The sequence below is a fragment of the Arachis hypogaea genome, chromosome 7 (assembly GCF_003086295.3).
Source record: "Arachis hypogaea cultivar Tifrunner chromosome 7, arahy.Tifrunner.gnm2.J5K5, whole genome shotgun sequence".
NCBI classification, from domain to species: Eukaryota; Viridiplantae; Streptophyta; class Magnoliopsida; order Fabales; family Fabaceae; genus Arachis; species Arachis hypogaea.
The window spans coordinates 18,462,856-18,484,333 of record NC_092042.1 but is presented as its reverse complement, the minus strand read 5'-3'; the positions used below and the strand labels follow the sequence as shown (position 1 = coordinate 18,484,333).

The 21,478-nt window shown below is 32.2% G+C and overlaps 2 protein-coding genes across 10 annotated transcripts; one reads left to right on the top strand and one right to left on the bottom strand.

Moving 5' to 3' along the window:
- Positions 1 to 3,348: 3,348 nt before the first annotated feature.
- LOC112702704 (cationic peroxidase 1-like) lies at positions 3,349 to 7,239 on the top strand. Its single transcript, XM_025753857.3, has 4 exons — positions 3,349 to 3,637; positions 4,614 to 4,805; positions 5,719 to 5,884; positions 6,590 to 7,239. Exons 1-4 carry the CDS (start codon positions 3,437 to 3,439, stop codon positions 6,973 to 6,975), a joined length of 945 nt encoding a protein of 314 aa, XP_025609642.1. The 5' UTR covers positions 3,349 to 3,436; the 3' UTR covers positions 6,976 to 7,239.
- Positions 7,240 to 7,680: 441 nt separating this feature from the next.
- LOC112702703 (probable galacturonosyltransferase 3) lies at positions 7,681 to 12,475 on the bottom strand. Of its 9 annotated transcripts, none has more exons than XM_025753853.3 (10): positions 12,130 to 12,475; positions 10,903 to 11,069; positions 10,743 to 10,792; positions 10,562 to 10,622; positions 10,361 to 10,408; positions 10,148 to 10,285; positions 9,911 to 10,048; positions 9,421 to 9,755; positions 8,384 to 9,329; positions 7,681 to 8,144 (listed from the first exon to the last, which is right to left on the bottom strand). In XM_025753853.3, exons 2-10 carry the CDS (start codon positions 10,954 to 10,956, stop codon positions 7,872 to 7,874), a joined length of 2,043 nt encoding a protein of 680 aa, XP_025609638.1. In that variant the 5' UTR covers positions 10,957 to 11,069; positions 12,130 to 12,475; the 3' UTR covers positions 7,681 to 7,871. The 9 variants fall into 9 exon arrangements, with proteins under 9 accessions (XP_025609638.1, XP_025609640.1, XP_025609639.1 ...); XM_025753855.3 differs by having other exon boundaries at positions 10,743 to 10,789; XM_025753854.3 differs by having other exon boundaries at positions 10,743 to 10,789; positions 10,903 to 11,074; positions 12,130 to 12,472.
- Between the last annotated feature and the right edge of the window lie 9,003 nt (positions 12,476 to 21,478).

The following is a 21,478-nucleotide window of genomic DNA, read 5'->3' as shown; positions in this document are numbered from 1 at the left end:
TTTTCCTTTGCTTTATACTATTTTTTCTACTTTGGAATTTAATAATATAAATCAAATTTTAGATCTTTCTAACATTTTTTTTTATTATTAAGTTACAGCCTCAACCCAAATGGAGAGACGAGTTTTATGAGTAATTTGTGATAGATTATATAACTCTTTTGCCATTGCCATCAAAATTACAAAACCACCCCACAAATTTCCTACATGCAAAAAGACAAAGTGTTACAATGCAAATATTAAAACAGAATATAAAGGACCCAAAATACATGACTAATCAATATATGCTCTTCAACCTGTTAGAGATCCCCTTTAAAAATTGCCCATTTTTTTTTTTATTTTTTTGCGACATTGAAGTCAAACCTTAATGTTGAGCACATAGTCAAATAAATCTTCTCACACCTAAGTGACAAGGACTCCCTCACCAATCCAACAAATATCTTTAGCTATGACAATCTCATCTCTTTATAGCTCATTACTACATTTTAACATAAGTCCATCTATTAATAACAAATTTCAGTCCCAAAATTCACATACAAACTATTGATTGTTACACCAAATAATTATTCTATTTTCATTATCTTTTGTAATTATCCTCCATATATTCATGTGTCCAAAATTATTTTCAGTTGCATATTGAAATTCTAACATCTAAAGACCCTTTAACAAATTCACCCCTGTTTCTTTTAAAATTGAGGTTCCAATTTCTGTTATATTTGTTTGTTGTCCATTGTATGAAAGTTTGGCCCTTTGTGACAATAACCAGTTCTTCCATTGTTGTTATTACTTCTTTAAGTATAAATTGAATGACCATTTTCACTCCTTCAATTTCCGCAGTCACTATTATCTGTATTTGAAAATTCACACAAGAATACTAGAGAACAATAGTTTATATTTGAAAGATATTATCCCATTGCCATTATTTATTTATTTTTGGATATACTCTACACAAAGCCACTATTATATTTTTCTATCTATCTCTTTTTTCATAAACAAGTCTTTTCTCCACACTCCTCCCTAAACCGTCTGTCCTTCTATAATAGTCCACATTATATTATTAAATTTTTTCATTTAGAATAATGATATAATATTTCTTTTCAAATTTTTTCTTCCTTTACTTTTTTATTCTCAAATATTCTTTTTATTTCTCACTTTTCATATAGACCATATAATAGCAAATCAAATATTGATCTATTTCTTTCTTGCAAATCTAACCACCTTTTGATTGCACCGTGTATCAAAGAAGTCCTTAAGGTCATTTGGTCTAACCATGTTTTGATTCAGCCACTCTCAAACTTTTTTCTACCGCGCGCCATATTAATGAAGGATTTGATTAAAAACCTTCCATCTTCTAGAAAACACCATATTGCTTCATCCTGATACTTGAAATTAAGAAAATATTTTGTAACAAGTTGTTTACTCTTTCACTCAAAAAGGCGTCTTCGCCATTGTAAATTTCAGCACCAAAAATCACAATTTGCTATTATTTCAGCTTTATTTGATGAGATTGCATAAAGTTTAAAAAATTTGTCTTTGAGGCACAATTTTCCCACTCGTTCATATATCCTCTCAAAATCTTATTTTACATCCATCTTTCACACACGTTCTAATTTCTTTTCACGCAATATCTTTCAACCAGCTACATATTTTGACGCCTTTAACTATATCACTCCAAAGCCCATTTGATTTAAGTTCTCTATTCTCGATGATATATTTTGCCATATTATTATCATTATACAAGGTCATAATGCATTTTTAAAGAGGTTTATTCTTTGCTAAAAATCTTTACCATCATTTTAAATATAGATCTCTGACATCATGTTATAAAATCACTTTTTTTTTTAATTTAAGCTATCAAACTGATAGAAAAAGAAAATATGTATAATTATATTTTTAAAAATTCTAAATCTTAATAGTATAAAAATAAAAGATTAATCCAAAGTAACACGCATTTTCCATAAATAATGGAATCCGTTACCTAACCAAGCATTAGGCCATAGCTAAGAAGTCCAACAACAGTAGGATAGTGGAGGGGAAAAAGCAAATATATATATATATATATATATATATATATATATATATATAGTGTATAGCTCAAGGTTGGTATATATAACATTATTTGTAACTGCTCTTCAATTCATTATTCATTAATATAATGAAGATTAGGCTATTTTCCAAGCGTACTGGACCGAACCATGGAACTATATAAGTTTGAAGATTGGAGAGATCGAAATAATTAGTGAACAGTAAAAATATAGTATATATTGTATCTTAATCGTCAAAGCATGCACACACGCAAGCATTATTGCAATTAAATAAGAATAGCAGCAAATCACGGAGCTAATAATTTGATATGTCAGTGATGTTTAATATTACTTTGCACTTAGAAATATTATCGTGTATATATATACACACACACATGAACAGTTTAATTATCTGAGTTCACAGAAATAAGAATTAGATAATGTCTCACATCCATACATGCTGATGACATGCATCTCTTATTTGATTATTTGGGTTTATGATTTTGTATTAGTTTGATTTTTATATCTTTCTTTTAAATAAGACTTCATAAGAATTCTTAGTTAACCTTAGCTAAAAGAAGAAAAAATATGCCACTTATGGGACATCCAAAAAGCCCAATTAACTAAACTTCTAAATCTATGATGAATTTAATTTTCATATCTTATCAGTCTAAAAATAAAAAATTTTACACAAATTATTAATCGTATATTATCATATCAGTTAAAATAATTATTTTTTAACTCACTACTTAAAAAATTTATTTGAACGTATAAATCTAATTAAATAAATATATAAAACTCTTTACCATGTCAGTACATTAAAGATAAATTCCTAAAATTATTTCAAGTTATAAATCATTTTCGACAAATAACTAAAACATTCATATTAAATTAAAACATGATCAATTTCAAAAGAAATTTAAGACTAAACTAAGTTTGAAAATTATTAAATGCTTATTGCATATATAATATGCTATAAATTATTATAAATAGGTGTATAAATGAAAGTTGAAAAAAATTAAAATATATTTATATATACTAATTAAATTACTTCTATTGTATTTGTTGGATAATAGTAGTAGTAGTAGGTGACCAACACTTTTTTTTAAATTTTTAACTTATATTTGAACTAATATTAATCAATTCTTTTTTTATACTAAAAGTATTAGCTTTTTAACATTGCTTATTTGTGTTTCCTTTTTCTAGAATGAAGTACTAGTGGACTATGTTTGACTGATTAAGAATCTCTATATTACAAAGTCAAAAATGGAGCGCGCAATAGCAGTATACCATCACTATAAATAAAGCTTTAGGAGCATAGGGTTTTACTTAACACAATAGAGCAAAGTGAGAGTAATAATCACTTTATTCTTCTTCTAAGTGGTGAAGCTAAAATATCTTAGTCTTTAGGGAAAATGGCACGTTTTTGCATGTCAATTATTTTAGTTTGCATTATGTTTAGCATTGCATCTTCTGAATTAAGCTCAAATTATTATTACAAAACATGTCCACAAGCACTCTCCATAATAAGAAGTGCAGTGATGAGTGCAGTTGCCAAAGAGCACCGCATGGGTGCATCCTTGCTCCGTCTTCATTTCCATGATTGCTTTGTCAATGCACGTCTCATCTTTCACTTTCATTCTCATCATGCTCATGCATCTATATATTATTTTATTTTAAGAGAAACCAATATCACAAGCAATTTTCTTTTACCGTGGGTATACAATAATATTTGGCAGAAAAGTATATAATTGTAAATAATTGTGTAGTTTTAGATATAATAAATATATAATTATCATTATTATACGTATAAAATTATAGATAAATTAAATAAGTTAATTTTGATTTAGTTATTGTCTTTTTAGCATTATCATGTGTCACACTAGGTTGTTAGTCTAATTTTTGTAATATACTTTGGTAGTAACTAATAAAAATTGTTTCCAAATTTTACTATTCAAGATAGAACGAAAAATAAAGGTTTAATTTCCAGGCAATATATATTTTCAAATATTGCTCTAAAATATTGTTGACTAAAGTCAAAGTTGTAGTAGTGCTTTGTTACTATTATCATCGTCAGTTTGATGCATGCATCAGTTATATAATTAAACTTTGTGGTGCCATATATACTGTTGGTGATTTAATGAAGGGTTAATTATATTGTTGGTCCTATAATTTTATTAAATTTTAATTAGGTATTTATATATTTTTTTAATTAAATTTTTATATTGTTTTTAATTTTGTAATTAAATTTTTTTTAGTGTAAAATTATTAAAATTAACTAAATATCTTTTTATAAATTGAAAGTATTTATAATTAAAAATTTAATTAAATTTTTAATTGTATGTATTTTGAAAAAAAATATTCTATTAATTTTAATATTTTTAATATGAAAAGAATCTAATTACAAAATAAAAAATAATATAAAAATTCAATTAAAAAATAATATAGGGATTTAATTGAAACAAAGAGAGTAATTAAATATTTAATAAATAATTATCTTATAATTGTTTGTCTTATATATTAAGATGCTTGATAATCTCATCACTAGAAAAATGAGCTAAATTACATTTTCATATTAAACTTGCATTGTAGGGATGTGATGGATCGGTTCTATTAGATGACACATCAAGTTTTACTGGAGAGAAGACAGCTGGTCCGAATGTGAATTCTCTCCGAGGTTTTGATGTAATTGATGATATTAAAACTAAGGTTGAAGCTGCTTGTCCCAGTGTTGTTTCTTGTGCTGATATTCTTGCTCTTGCCGCACGTGATTCTGTTCTTGCAGTAAGTTCAATTCCATATATAATTCTTCTTAATAACTAATTATTACTATAGTTTTAAAATCAGGTTAATACAAAATCCCAAATAATAGAAATCTTATAAGTTATTGTTTGTTAGGTTTACAAACAACTGTTGTCACTTCTAATATAGTCATATATTCACATTTTGATGTAGGTAACATACAATTCATATCTTAGTTATTGAGATATTTATTAATATATACTAGGAAAGAATATGACGGAAAATTTTGCAATAAACTTATAGAATCCTAAAAAAAAAAAAAATCAAGTATGCTCTTGAGAAATTTTACGCGGATGTACTTAAAAATCTCTAGTAAAAAACATATTAAATAAGCCTCTAAAATATTTGTCTAAACTTATAAATTCCTGACATTGCAATTCTTTAGAAACTCACTTTATACTTGTTTTTTTTTTTAATTTAAAAAAAAATATGCTTCTAAACTTCTCTGTGACTGGTATTTCTTATATTAAGACTTGTTTTGGTAAAATTTTTATTTTTTAAAAATAATTTATAAAAATTTATTTTTAAAAGTTATAACATCTCTATTTAATAAATTAAATTAAATATGACTCTTAATAAGCACAAACAATAATGAATACATTTGGTAAAATAATTTTTAAAATTTAAAAGTTCTATAAAAGATATTTATATAAGAATTAAATTTAAATATTAATTAATGTATAAGATTATATTAGAATTTTTAATTTTGATAAGTACAAACTATTTTTAAAAATATTTATATCTTTTAAAAATTACAAATATAAGCACATAATCTTTTTTAATTTATTAAACATAACATAAAAAACTTGCATTTTTAAAAAATACAAAGACCTTTACCATAAATTTTACTAAAACAAGTCTAAGTTGAGATATCCTTTGATTATTTAATTTTCAGTTGGGGGGTCCATCATGGAATGTTGGGTTAGGCAGAAGAGACTCAATGAGTGCAAGTAAAGATGATGCCACTAAAGATATCCCTTCCCCTTTGATGGATCTAAATCAACTTATCTCTGCTTTTTCAAATAAGGGCTTTAACACCAATGAGATGGTTGCCCTCTCAGGTAATTATATTACTCTCATTTCCATTATCATACTTGCTGTCCACTCTCTTTTTGAAATCTTATGCACTAATTTGTAATTTCTCTTTGTCTAGGCTTTAACTAACACATTATTTGATTCATATGTTTAGAAAATAATTTTATTCTGAAAAGTCTAGAGAACTAATATTATTTCAGTCAATTAATTTAAAAAATTTTAAAAACATGCAACAATTGGAAAGAAATGAACATCATAAATAAACATTCGAAACTAAAATGTAAAAATAATAAAAACATCCATAATTCAAGTAAAAAAAATTTAAAAGTGAAACAAATAAAAACCAATTAAGCGTTTGAAATTTAGAATTTTTTAGGAAATTTAATGTTTAGGATTTAAGACAGATGAAGACATATCAACAAGTGGCTGATTGACAGTAGCAATAGATGAAATTGTGGTGTTCCGAGAAAGAAGTGAGAATGAGAAAAAAGATCATTTCCAAAAAAATAATGAGTGAATTTGTTTGATTGTGGTCCAATAATTGGTTATTGACTAAAGTTGGCTATTTTTTTTATCGGCTCTCTAATAGACTTATTTTATTTTACATTTAAAGTTTGGTAAAATTGATATTTTTGACATAACTCTCCTCGCATGTTTTTAGTAGAATTTATATGATTTTAATTTGATTATATATGATTATGTAAGGAGTGTATTAACATTTTCATGTGTAGGAGCTCACACAACAGGGGAAGCCAGATGCCAATTATTTCGAGGAAGGCTTTACAACGAAACAAGCATTGATTCAACTTTGGCAACATCACTGAGGCAGAATTGTCCAACCACTGGCGGCGACACCAACCTTTCGCCGCTCGATGCCACCACCACTGTCCTATTTGACAATGCCTACTTTAAGAACCTTGTCAACCAAAAAGGCCTTCTACACTCTGATCAGCAACTCTTCGGTGGTGGTTCCACTGATTCTCAGGTCACCAGCTATAGCAACAACCCTGCAAGCTTCTTTCTCGACTTTGCAAACGCCATGGTCAAGATGGCAAACCTTAGCCCTTTGACAGGGAACGACGGCCAAATTCGTATTAACTGTCGCAAAATTAATTAAACATAATAATAGTGATTAAGACAACAATGGTGCAAAGCATTCTACTTTATACAAAAAATATGATAATTAAGATGAGCAAAAAATAATGCTTTTAGTTTTAACTGTAAGGTGTTATGGCCAGTCAGAAGCTGTTATGATAGTCTCTGAAGGGGAAATAAACCAAAGAAATTGATTTGCTGTTGTTTAGCAAGCAGAAATTTCATCCATAAACATGCTAGAGTTGTATTTTTAATAATACCTTAATGCTACTATAACTTCTTAAAACCCTCTTTTGATAAATGAAAGAAATTGATTTGCTGTTGTTTAAAAATAATAATAAAGTAAAATTCTAATTTATTAAAATGGCTCCTTGTCAAGAAAACTTGTTAAGGGGTATAGACATTATAATTTGAACACTTCTATTGACGTGACGTGAAGAATATATATTTTTTAGTAATTAATAATAATACATAGATACTTTGGCCATCAGAAAACTCTTAAATGGATTTCTGAAAACTCTTAAATGGATTTTTAATTCGCGACAGATCAGTTTTTTACCTGCCAGTCTAGGAGATGCCGTAAAAAACAAAAAAATTGACAACAGTAAATAGATATTTTACTAAAAATAATTATTTAAAGTAAACAGTAAAAAATGCTACTATAGACTCAAGACTAAACTATTCTCTCTGTTGATTTTTTGCTTAATTACTATGTCAATCTCAGAAATTTATCTATCAAATTTTGTAGATATATTAGAATCTATGAAGAGCTTCGGGGTTAGACTTTACCAAATGCCAATTTCTCATTTGAAAAATGTTGACAACTGGTATTTGAGAAGCAAATATATTACATGTGTGTGTCCATTTTCCAAAAAGTACATATAATCTGTTAGTGAGGTAGGAAACTAAATTGGCAAATTAGCTGAGGTTGCAAACTCTAATATATGGATTATCGAACATAACATATCTGGACCAATATGATTGATATTTGGAAACAGCAAGATTCAACCATGGCTTATAGTTTCCATTGTAGTGAATCACAGCAGCATTCTCAATCTCTGTTAGGTTCAGAGCTGGATCATAGCCGAGTCCCAAGACATGCCAGCCTCGGTCTAACGGATAGGTCAGATTATAAAAGGTTATTAGTCCAGGAGGTAACGTTCCGAGCTTCCAGAGGGTTCTATCCTCGTTCTGCAGAAAAGAAAAACAATCAATTCCAGATCTGCCAAGAAGAAATGATAAGTTCACGCACACAAAAGATTGAGATTTGGCTCCAGGAACTGAAATGAACACAGTTTCAGGAAAACAAACACAAATGCAAGAGTGCAACCAATTTCGTAAAATGATATTCAAAGGAAAAGAAACATCGAAAATATTAAGATATATTTGGAGAGATATGAAGGAAGAGGACGAAGGCAAGCAAAACTTACCATGTCTTGCCACCGATGATATATTCCTGTGATATTCCGTTTCTTCCACTCTATCAGGTCGAACATATTCATACCAAATGCCCAGCCACAAGCTTTCGGGCTGAAATTTTTGGAGATCAGTGGATTACTAAAGTTGAGGTATTTATCAAACCTATGGAAGCTCTCCTTGCATGTCTCCACTGCACCATTAACCATTCCTTTCAGATCAACAGACCAAAGAGGTGTCAAATCTTTCTGCACTACAATGTCATCATCCAAGAATAGAACTTTGTTTAATTTCGGATAAACTTCGGGAAGGTAGAACCTTAGGTGATTTAGCATCGATAAATACTTGGGATTTCTGTATTTCAAATTGTCAGATCCAGCAGAAAGTGAGGAAGGATTATTAGCTTTAAAGTAGTATTCCTTAATTCTCGCCGATTCAAGTTGACGTAGGACAGAACAATATGAAGAATTCAACCACTTGAAATCATCGATATTCTGAACTTCAATGGTTGCATTAGCAGGAGGGTTGACAAGAAACCACATCCTCATTGCTGCAAAATTTAATTTATCAGTTACTATATGGAATACTTGCTTCTCAGGATCCTTTGCATTCTGCACCGTAGAATTGACAACCACAGATGTAGCCAGTACATTATCAGAAAATATAGCATAGTGGTAAAGCGATGGATCTTCAATCTTCTGGTCGTCAAGACTTCCTTTCTTATGATAGCCCTGCAGGTAATAATCTGCTGCAAGTTGAAGGGGAAGACAATGCAATTGTCTAGGCACTGTTTTTGCAGCAAGCTGAATCAAGAATGCACTTCTTTTTCTCTGTACGTTCACATTGTCTTCCATAGACTGAAGTGTAGCCCTTAACTTTCTTGCTACCAAGGGGCAGTCATATAGTTGGTCCTTTGCTTCAGAAAGAATATGACCCATAGCTTTTGCTTGATCAAATGCTCTAGGAAAGCCAAGAAAAGAAATATGAATTTTTCATGTTTGAAACAACTTAACAAACCTAATAAATAAGAGTGATGCAATGTGAAAAATACCCAGGCTGAAGCTCAGCATCAGAATTGGCTTCACCTATAGCTTGTTCACTTTCTTTGAAGTGTTTAACAAGCACACTGTAAAGAACAGTTTTGTTCATAGACTTTGCAATGTTGCTATATGCTTTGGCCATTATAATTTGATCTCGCATGAGTTTCAGAGTTGAGTCGGAATTTGGATTCTCGTATTCTACCCTCCATATACTATACTTTCCCTTTTTAGTGGTATGAAATCCTTCTGAGCGCTCAACTGCTGCTGACACGATGTGATTTTCAGTTTCTTTGTCCTGCTGTACAAGCACAGCAGCACGAGCTTTCCTTCTTTCTTGTCGCATCATCTAAGGGATTGAAAACTATTAAAAGAAGCAAAAATCAACAGAGAAAAAAAAAACGACAACAAAAACAAGAAAACAGGGAATAGAACCAACAAGCTTTCTCTAATCTCTATCATTTTTGTTTGACTGAGACGCAAACAGTGGAATTTGATAATTACCCTGCGCTTGATCTTCATTGGAGTCAATGACAGGGAATGGGTGCTTTTCACTCTGTTTTCTTTAGAAATTTTCTCACCTACGGAGAGCTTCGAAGTGTCTTTAAATCTTGAATCAGTTGGAAATGATTCCACCAGTTCCTACATGCATGTTGATAGCTTATGTAATTCATCTATCAGAGTCATGTGCACCAGATCTAAATCATTCCAGATTATATAAATGAAATCAAACTAGAGTACCTGGGATCTCGTTTGATGTTCATTATTTTCATTAGTAGGGTTTTCCCAAATCCAGGAATCAGATAAGTCCCTCATTTTCAACCTAGCCAGTTGAAAATGGCCAGATGCATCGCTGTATGTTGCAATTATATCAATGTCCTGTATACAATCATTACTCTATAAGCACTATTACTGCTTCTCTACCGTGAATATACATTAACTGTCTATCAATACCTTCTCATCGGGAGAACTGTGGACTCTAGTCAGAAAAATGTCTTGTTCCTGCTTGCACAGCATTAGCAACATGATCAAAATTACAAGAGGTGTATCATGACACGAAACACTCTCTACTAAAGACACTAAGATAATAACAGGTTACTTCTAGTTGGTTTCAAAGTTGATTGACATGTCAAACAACATCTGAGATGAACACACCTTTGTGTGATGACATTGGTCGCAATCATAGAGGGCCTGAGATCCTCTGATATCACTTTCGCTGAAAAATTTTTATGAGGTGATGTCAACTGAATTTATTTTTGATAAGATGTCAACAGAAACTTGACAAGGTAAGATCATTAATATCCAATGATATCAAAGGAAAGGATGGACTTATTACTTGGTTGCTGAAATGTATGAAGAAACTGATGCACCATAAAACAAAACCTGCTGACAAAATTAAAAGAGTGAATAGAGATTCCATTCCATTTATTAACCAGTTACATAGAGATGCGGGTAGTAAACAACAACGCAAAATTGAAAGGAGATAAAGAGATTACCATAAAGAGGAATACAAGTACTGTTCTACACGGTAAACGTGGATAAGTCCCCATGCTAAGTAGAATTGAACTTGATACACCTGATTGAATCTATCTTGTGTGATGGCTCATCGCATCTTTTCATTCATTACTCTTCTCTCAGTTCTTGTTGCCAATTGGGCCAGCTACTAAACTGCCCAGAATTTTATATAAATCAGATATTTGGTAAATTTAAACTATATTTTCTCACAGAGAAGCAAACATATTGAGGCAAAGTGAGAAGGAAAAAAATAGCTAGAAATCAATCCCTCCATGGGTAATGCACAAACTAAGTTCCGCCAAATTCAACACTACAAATGCCACACAAAGTTATAACACATTACTCAAAAAACAGTATGACTAAGAAAATACTAGTTCACAGACTAGACACAGGCAGCTAACATAAACTAGCCATGGCTAGGCTAGCAACCTTGAAATTGGTGCAGTGAAAAACAATTACAGACACTAGTATGGCTTGTTAATCTTGTTATTGTCCCTTTCCCTTAGCCACTGTCATGTTTATGAAGTGTCATTTATTCCCCTCTATTATCACTACAATTGTTGAACCCTATCCCTCTATTTTGAAAGAATAGATGATAGTTAGCAAAAGCAAATGCAGTTGAGGGACAGCACCACACGTCTACACCGCAACTTGTCAGACGCATCATAAGGTTTGAATAAAGGGGAACAAGACTTCAAAGTGAAAAGGTAAGGGGGAAACAATGTATAGCATCTAGTCTATACATCCAACTATCCAAGTATCAACTGCTGTCGTATGTTCATACAATGATGAATTTCATTTCTCAGCAAGTTTCGTCACCATTTTCATACTGAATATTTTAGAAACTATACCAAACTGTTATAGAGAGAACATGTAATAATACTAGCTTTAAAACAATATATATCTCCTTTCCTCAAATTGCTCGTATCTCCATTTTCCTGATTAGAAATTTGAACTTGAAAAGTCACAAAACCAGGCAAAAATCAAAGAGAGCTTCAAATTATTCAACAACAAATGCCCACACAATGCAATCACTGTAAACACTACTAACTATTCGAAAGGATATTTATGTCATTTCCAGCAACAGATTACACCAATTGAAACAACGATAACCATTAAATGAATCCAAGAACTGAAACCATAAACACAAATTGAATTAACTTTAGAATCACAAGATCAGATCTTAACACCATAATCAAATGATTTACCCCAAAATCAGGCACTATTGGGAAGGGATCTTCATTTCCAAGTGCCAAGCTACAGATCCTCTTGAACGGGATCGATGAAGACGGATGAGCAGTTCGGCGGTGCGGTGCGGTGCGGTGGTGCGGCCGGGTAGCAGTCCTTTTTCTTCTCTGTCACGCGATCTCTGTTTCTCTCTCTCTCTGTTTTATTCTATTTGGTTCAATTTCTCTTTAATTCATTTTTTTTATGGAATTTCTCTCTAATTCATTTAGTTAATTAGTTCCTCAAATAACAAATATACATCACATTCACATCCTTCTTCAAAATATTTCTCCCTTCAATTTACTCTTTTTGAAAAATTAATTTATAATCTATAACTATTATAAAGAGTATTAAAGTGTTTTCTTTTAGCAACTACTTTTAATTTTTGGTTTTTTGCATTTTTTGGCTATCAATCTAATATTTTTTAAAAAAGTTAAATAATAAATTACACTTTATTACATATATTATTATATTATAAATTTAGCTAGGTACGTATTTAACGCCTAAAATAAATTTAATATATTTTAGAATAAATTAGATAGATAAATAGATTAAGAATTAATATTAGATAGATATCCTAAATTAAATTGTGTTACATGTTTATTTTGTTTGTAATTCTATATAAATCGAATCAATTAAATTCAATTTACACTAATACATATTCGATTTATTAAAACATAAATGTGGTATTAATTTTAAAACATAAATGTCAATAAACAAATATTTTTCACATATAAGTTATTTAAACGTATAAGTCCAAGTTATTTACACATATAAGTCCATACAAGTCTCTTTAACCTAATTTACTTCATGCGCTATTATTTAACCAACTTTTCAATCAACGCGCCAATATATAACTGCCTTTTTCAAAAGAATTTTGTTTTTTTTTTCGAATTTCCTCAGCATTTTAGATCTACGTTCTCTTCCATCTCTGCGTTTCTCTTCGTTCGTTCTCTGTGTTCTCTTTCTTCAGTTTTATAATTTTCTTCGTTCTCTATATTTTTGAAATCAAGCTCTAAAATCAATTTTGAACAGTTATCTCATTCTTGAAGATAATGAATGATTCAAATTCATATTATCAATTGAACCAGAGCGAAATTGATTATTGTTTTAAATCCAATCAAGTGGCTGAGCGGTAGTTCGATTCTAGTTAATGTTTTTGTTAGTAGTTTATGATTCGGTAGGTGAATAATGTTGTTTTTGTTTGTGAAAATTGATGTTCATCGTTGATGGTTTGAATTGAATTTAATGTAGGAGTTCTGCATTAAAAAAAATATTTTTGTGTATTTGCAGTAAATTTCTGTGTAAAACTAAGATATTTATGTGTATTATTAATAATTTTTGGTGTATTTGTACTGATAAGTTCAGCATAATTTAAAACTCTTCTTCTTTCTCCTCCTCATCTTCTACTCCTTCTTCTTTTTCATTATCATCATCATCTTCTTCTTCTTTTTTTTCTTATTCAACTTTTTCTTTTTGTTTTACCTTCTCAAATTTCTTCTTATTTTACTCTCTTAACAAGAATAAAAATAAAAAAATCAAACAAAGAATCTTCGTCAAGCAGGATCTTTGTATACACATGGTCGGGCTTATCCCTTTTAAATCACCAATGGTCCATCTAAGAGCTGTTTTATGATTTCTCAGTACATGGATCAACGTTTCCTCTTCATCACTGCTCAGAGATGAGCTTATAATCACTGGATAAGAGTCATTGTCTCAAAAAAAAAAGCATATTTCAAAGAGGGAGGCATGAGTTTCAATTCAATCACGTGAGACCCCTCCTTAGGTGGTGTTGAATCATCAAGTTCAATCAAATCAGCTTCCAAAGAAGGTTCCAAAACACTATCAAGTTCCTCCGCTTCCAAGATCTCTTGAATCGATGGCTCAATCAAATCAATTTTTATACATCCCTCAGAATCACTGGGATATTGTAAGGTTTCAAGCACATTAAGAACAATTTGCTCATCATTCACTCTCAAGGTATGCTATCCTTTTTGTACATTAATGAGAGCTCTCCTAGTAGCCAAAAAAGGTCGCCCCAGAATAATGGAGGAATTAGCATCTTCCTCCATATTCGAGATTACAATATCAACAAGAAATATAAATGTTTCTACCTTCACTACAAATTCTCAACAACTCCAAGTAAAAATTTAATAGAATGATCAGCCAGTTGAAGAAATATTCTAGTGGATTTTATCTCATTAATATGGAGCTTTCTCATCAAGAAAAGTGACATGAGCTTGATACTTTCTCCAAGATCACACAATGCCCTCTAGATAGTGACATCGTCAATGGTGTAAGGAATCAAAAAGTTCTCCGGATCTTTCATCTTTTTCGGGAGGTTCCGCTGAATAATTGCACTACATTTCTTAGTAAACACTACGGTCTCACTCTCCTTCCAATTCCTCTTCTTCATTAGAAGATCTTTCATGAATTTAGCATAGAGAGGCATTTGCTCCAGAGCCTCAGCAAAGGGGATATTACCCTATAATTTCTTAAAATCCTACAAGAATTTTAAAAACTGCTTGTCCTTTGTTTCCTTTTAGAGCATCTGGGGATATGAAATTTTGGGCTTGCACTCGAGCACTAAGGCTTCACTTTAGGTAACTCTACCTCGTCTTAAACCAGGGGAGAGGAGGAGTTGGGAGAGGCATGCTCAACAGAGCCTTTGGCTTCCTTTATAGCTTCTTTAGCACCTTCCTCATGGTCTTTGGTCTCTGTACCCACCAATTTTCCACTTCTCAAGTGGATGGCCTTGCATTCTTTCTTTGAATTTGGAATTGTATCATTGGGGAGAGTGTTGGAAAGCCTCTCAGCAACTTGCTTACTTATTTGTCCCATTTGAACCTCTAAGTTTCTGATGGAAGCACGGGTTTCCTGTATGAATGATTGTAAAATAAGTTCCAATGATGAAGATTGTGGAGGAGGATGGGGTGCCTAGACTGGTGGTGGTATGTTTTGGCAGTTATAAGGGGGGTTGTTTGGTTGAGGGTGTTATGGGTTGAAGATGCTATGGTGGGTGTTGTTGTTGTTGAAATTTGGTTGCCTTTGATTCTGATTTTTCCAAGCAAAGTTTGGTGATTTCTCCATCCCGGATTGTAAGTCTTGAAAAATGAATCATTAGTGGGTGATTTTGAAGAATTACCCATATAATTGACTTGTTCAGAAGAGGGTTGCTCATAGTCATAGCTTCTGAATTGAGACACTCCACAACCCATGTCATATGACGTATCTTGGATATTTATGGCTGAAACTTGCATGCCTCGCAAGTGTTGAGTGATGGCATTAATCTGCTAAGACATGACTTTGTTCTGAGCAAGAATAGCATGTAAGGCATCCAATTCCATGACACCCTTCCTCATGGTTCTTTCTGAAGGATACAAGTACTGATTATTGGCCACCATCTCTATCAAATCCAAGGCTTCATCAGTGGTCTTCATGTGCAAAGAACCTCTTGCAGAATTATCCAATGAAAGTCTTGAGGTCGGAGTGACACCATCATAAAAATTCTGCAGTTGTACCCAATTTGCAAACATGTCTGGAGGGCATTTTCTCACTAGAGCTTTGTACCTCTCTCAAGCTTGATAGAGAGACTCGCCATCAAGCTGTCAGAAAGTCTGAATATCTGTCCTCAACTTATTAGTCAACCTCTGAGGCGGGAAGAATTTGGTTAAGAACTTACTAACCAAATCCACCCAGATTGCTATACTTTCCTTGGGTTGTGTCTCAAACCACTGACTAGCTTGGTCCCTCACAGCAAAAGGAAACAACAATAATCGATAAACATCAGCGAGAACCTCATTGGTCTTGACTGTATTACAAATCCTCAGAAAATTAGAGATGAATAAGTTGGGGTCTTCTAGAGGGCTTTCACTAAACTAACAATTCTACTGGATCAAAGTGATGAGTTGAGCCTTCAACTCGAAGTTGTTGGCATGCACAACCGGTGGTACAATGCTTCCCACACAATTCCTAGGATTGGGATTAGTATATGACCCCAGTGTTCTCCTAACAGGCAGGACATTGTGGGGGGGGGGGTTGTTAACAACAACATGCTCATGGTTATCTGTCATACTGACTTCAAGTTTCTCTTCTAATTTGTCCTTGAGATTTTCTGTAACTCTCTATGCTCTGACTTGTGCCCTATTTCTCCTACAAGTCCTTTCGATTTTAGGATCATATAGAAGAAGTTCTTTATCCCTGTTTTCCTGGATAAACAATAAAAAACAAAGAAAATTGGGATTCTCAACGTCACAGTAAAGAGATCCCCAGTAAAGCACACAAAAATAAAAGAAAAATAATAAGAAAATAGAATGGAAAAAATTAAAGGAAAAATAAAAAATGAAATTAAAAACAAAGAAAAAATCTAATATAGGTAATCAATCAACTGGTAGTTGTTAATCATAGTTAATCTCTGGCAACGGTGCCAAAAACTTGATGCGAATTTTACACCACAAACTACCGGCAAGTGCATCGGGTCGTACTGTGTAATAAACTTAGGTGAGTGAGTGTCGATCCCATGAGAATTAATGGACTAAGCAAGCAATGATTGCTTGACTATTCTAGTTAGACAAGTAAAATTGAGAGTTTGGAGTATCAAATAGCATAAAAGACAATGAATTAAACAAAGCAAACAGCAAAGGAGATAGTATAAAAATAGTTAAGGCTTTGGAGATGTTTAGATTTTTGAATTAGCACTTATTGTTAACTACTTTGATTATGCAAAGATTTAGTTTATGGTAAACCCTAGGTGATTGAACTCCAATTCCTTGGCAATTCAATCTCTTCTAACCTAATCAACCGTTAATTTCGTGATCACTTAATTAAGTTAAAAGGTTAAATTCAAATTCTAGTTTATTAGCCACACAATCGTTAAAAACCCAAAGATAATCCGATTATATGTCACGTATCACATATTAAATACAGATAATTAAAGAATTGTGAGAAAAGAGTTTCAAGCTTTTATTCTAGTGATGTAACTTTTCAAGATTCAAAAGGAATTCCAGTTAGATTAGGGTTATTTTCCAATATACTTTAATTCATAGGATGAAGAATGAACCAATTCTTAAACATAAATCAATGCATTAATCAAAAGTAGAAGAACAAGTAATACCAATCCATCAAAATAAATAGAGCTCCTAACCTTAACAATGGAGGTTTAGTTGCTCATAGTTCAGAAAAATCCTAAAAGTCTGAAAAAAACTGTAAAATTGCGGAATTCATAAAAATGAAGAAATCCCGCAGGGCAAATCTTTTCCCTTTTTATAGCCCTAATTGTCATTGATATCAAACATAAATTCAAACCTAAAAATCTGTTCTTATTTGTTAATTTGATTTCAAAATCAAAATATTTCCTTCGCATCTTTGATGTAGGTGCGTGTGCTCCCGACGCAAATTCTCACTCTCGACGCTAAACACTAGACTAGTGGCATTTATTGCCACCTATCTAGTAGGTCTTGCACGCTTTACGAGGTCCTCGACACTAAACGCCGAGTCGTGGCGTTTAGCGCCACCTTAGCTGAATGAAATTTGGAGTTTTAAGGAGTCAGTGCTAAATGCCAGTGGGGTGGCGTTTAGCGCCGAGGTGATATCAATGAATTATCTTATTTTTTTTTATAAAATGCAACAACAACTCAAAATAGCATCCATAAGGGCTTAAAACACCTAAATCTTATAAGAAATCAACAAATCACCATATAAATCAATAGAAAAATATATGAATGATGCTCATGCATCCCATCTTTAAGATAGATTGCAAGAAGGGACCTTTCTTGAGACCGTTGACTAGCCCCATGATCGTTGTTTCTGTAGGTAGGCTTTGGATTTCCAAGCATGCCTTGTCGAATATTTTCATTCATGTATACCCTTAAAGACTCGCCGACTTCTTGTTTGACTCCCAAGAGGCTTGGTGTGTGCTTGGTTTTATCCTTTTGTATTGAGAACTTTGTGAGGAAGCCTCTGGCTAGGTCGTCGAAGCAGGTGATGACCGACCTTGGAGGACAGACTATCGAACCATTTCATGAATGCCTTGGTCAGAGTGGTTGGGAAGGCTTTGCACCGAGTCGCGTCGAAGGCATCAGCCAAATACATCCAACTTTTGAAATACTCAAGTGGTGTCGAGAGTTGGGAGTCCCATCATAGAGGTCTATGTCCGGGCTCTTAAAATTTCTTGGAACTTTGGCCATCATGGTCTCCTCCGTAAATAGATTGTCACTTCCCAGGGTTGTAGCTTCACATTCAGTTAGAGTTTGTCTCCTTCTAAAGTCAGCAACGACAACAGAAAAAATGCAAAAAATGTAGCAATATCTTTTTATCACGCTTTTAAAGCGTGCCAAAAAGTGGAGATACAACCACGCTTTTAGAAACGTGCCATTGAGTTGGTTTTGGCTACGCTTCAAACGCTTGCCAATAAGAGACATACATCCACGCTTTTGAAGGGAGAAAATAAGAAAGTATAAAAAAAATTAATTTTTTATTGATTTACATAATTATTTACATGCGATAATTATAATTAAAAAAATTACAATTCTATAACAAAACCGATAATTTAATTTACACACTGCAAATGTAATGCCAATAAGGCATAACAACCTCTTTGTTTCAAGCTGAAATATAGAGAAAAATGTTTGACCCATTTTTGGCAAATTTACTGAGAAACCATCAATTGAGTGTTGATTACCTCATCAGTTCTGCAAATTAACAAAAAGCAACACAAATCAATAGAAAAATGGGAAATTTTTTGTCCATACATGAGTTCATAGAACTATAAGCCAAACTAACCCATGATGTAAAATTCTACAAACGAATTCATAGAAGATCACCAAAGAAGTAGCAAGAAATTCAACAAAAAAGAAAAGAAAAGAAATTCATAATCATAAAGAATCCAACAACAGTCAAAATCAAAGGCACTGCACTACACTACACATCATCATATGATTCTTGTTTGCATGCAAAAAGAAATTAATCAAGATAGACCGGAAACTACTCTCCCATGCATAACATCTAAGCCATGTCAGAAAATCCAACAATAAAATGGTTAGAACTTGATATTTAACTAAATTTTTAAAAAAATTATTATGAAGTTCAAAAGAACATACTTTATAGTGTCCATAGCTGCCAAAACTTCATTCATAATGCCAATTCTCTGGTATGTACGTTGTAATCCTTCCTTAGACAACTTTTGCATTCTACTGATGATAAACATCTGCTCCCACAAAATGCAACATTAAATTCATGGAATCTTATAAAAATAATTCAAGTTTTTTAGTATGGTTAACAACCCATACTATTAGCTCATGAATGAATTTCTTAAAAAATAAAGTTATATCCATTACCACCTCAGTATATTAATGCAAAGAGACTAGAGAATAAAAGATATGCAGAGAGGAACGGAAGCAGTATACTATAATAAGAGTGCATTTTAACTAATTGATTCAAAGCAGTGTAGGGGTAAAATAAACTAGAGAAAACCAGGTGAACTCCTGTACTGTAATGGAAACATAAGGACTAGCATCAAAGCGCCCAAAAGGGAAGCAACACCTAGTTGTTGATACAAAAGAACCATGGCAATGGTAATGCGGAATGGAGCTGACCACAAAGTATGAAGTGACTGGCTATATTTGCTGTTTGGGTAAAAAAAATCCAGACGTTAATTGCAAAACAATAGTATTAAAACATCAAACATATTCAGAGAATGTTTGTGGCACAAGAATATAGAAAATGCATAAACCCTGGAATTAAGCTATAGTAGTACAGTGACTAAATTGATCACAAGCTAACCTGTCTAATGACATCATTAAGACCAGGACAGAGGCCTCTACAGGTAACAATTGCAGCCTTTACTTCTTTTGGTTTATAATATATCTTTTTTCGCGGCCCAGTTCAATGAACCCTAAAATGAGTTCAATATCTCTCAGCATATATGCTAATCTTATAAAATAAGATGAATTACAAGATGACTTAAAAGATATTGAAACCAAAAATCAGATGTAAACAACTATTTGGTAAAAGAAATTTATCCAAATCTAGTGAAAGCAACACAGAGTCCCAATCATGATGAATAAAAATAGTAAAAAAAATTGGCAACATGGCAGTATTTATTTAAGTATGAATATAGAGTGCAAAAAGCCAATTATTCTTTTTTGAAATTAAAAGACAAAAAGCAGATATTTATTCCATAGTAGTAGCATGATTACTTTCTCACCAAAATGTTAATTAAAATACAAATTTAGACTAATAGAGAACAATGAAGAACATAATACCTCTTTCTTTTCACTTTTGGTCTGAGCTGGTTGATTAGTTTTAACAATTTCTTCTACAATTTGAAAACATTACAAACTTAACTACAATAGCATCAACACATAATGAACAATAATGTCTTGATAGTTATAAAACAATGAAAAAGTTTACCAGTGTGATGCTCATTAGAACTGGAGAAAAAAATCACCGGAAGCAGAATTATACCCAGAAGATGCTCCTCAATTTACAGCAACTTGACTTAAAAAATGAGCAGCAGTTACTCCTTTTACAGTGTTTCCTTTTACAGCAACACTGGTGCAATAACACATGAATTTTCACAAATACATAGAGAGCAACAACAACAAGAAGGAGGAATGATAAGTACCTTAAGTTATTTGGATCCTGACCTGAAATTAGCACAATCAGCAGCACCAAGCCACCATTTTTGAAGTTAGTTCTTCATCCCTGCATTGATCAAGGTAAATAATTAAACTAAATTAAAAACAGACAATGGCTTCCTTAAATTAGATCAGGCCATTTCAAAAGCCAATACACATTTAGAAATAAAACACATTCAAAAGCTAAAACCTCCAAATTAACTGGGACAACAGCGGCATCAATTCTAACAATATTCCAGTAACAGTGGCATCGGTAGTCCCAACAACATGATCATGGTTGCAGCAAAATAGAGAGTTCAAATTCAATGGAATCAGAAATGGAAACAAATTCAATGGAATTGGAAACAGAGATAGCTTACAATGAAATAACAAAGCAGTAACAACAGGGTTTTCGGTAGGGGTGTTCACGGTGCGGTTTGGTTCGGTTTTTTAGGGAAAAGTCATCCGATCCGATCGCCTAATTAAACTGCAGTTCGGTTTGGTTCGGTTTTTTATCAAGGCCATCCGAACCAAACCAAACCAATTAAAATCGGTTTGGTTCGATTCGGTTTGTTCGGTTTTTTCAATCAATTCAGAAAAAATACTACCATACTATTTCACAAAGTCATCACATTGAAATCGACAAACATAAATACACAATAGCTAACAAAGTCTTGATCTAATAAAATTTAAGCAATAAGCAATATTGTATACA

Excerpts from the sequence above, each read along its gene's own strand:
- LOC112702704 (XM_025753857.3), top strand. The coding sequence starts at position 3,437 with ATGGCACGTTTTTGCATGTCAATTATTTTAGTTTGCATTATGTTTAGC. Across the intron at positions 4,806-5,718 it reads CACGTGATTCTGTTCTTGCA|TTGGGGGGTCCATCATGGAA; the intron begins GTAAGTTCAATT and ends TTTAATTTTCAG. Across the intron at positions 5,885-6,589 it reads TGAGATGGTTGCCCTCTCAG|GAGCTCACACAACAGGGGAA; the intron begins GTAATTATATTA and ends TTTCATGTGTAG.
- LOC112702703 (XM_025753853.3), bottom strand. The coding sequence starts at position 10,956 with ATGGGGACTTATCCACGTTTACCGTGTAGAACAGTACTTGTATTCCTC. Across the intron at positions 10,049-10,147 it reads AACATCAAACGAGATCCCAG|GAACTGGTGGAATCATTTCC; the intron begins GTACTCTAGTTT and ends ACATGCATGTAG. Across the intron at positions 9,756-9,910 it reads CAATGAAGATCAAGCGCAGG|ATGATGCGACAAGAAAGAAG; the intron begins GTAATTATCAAA and ends TCAATCCCTTAG.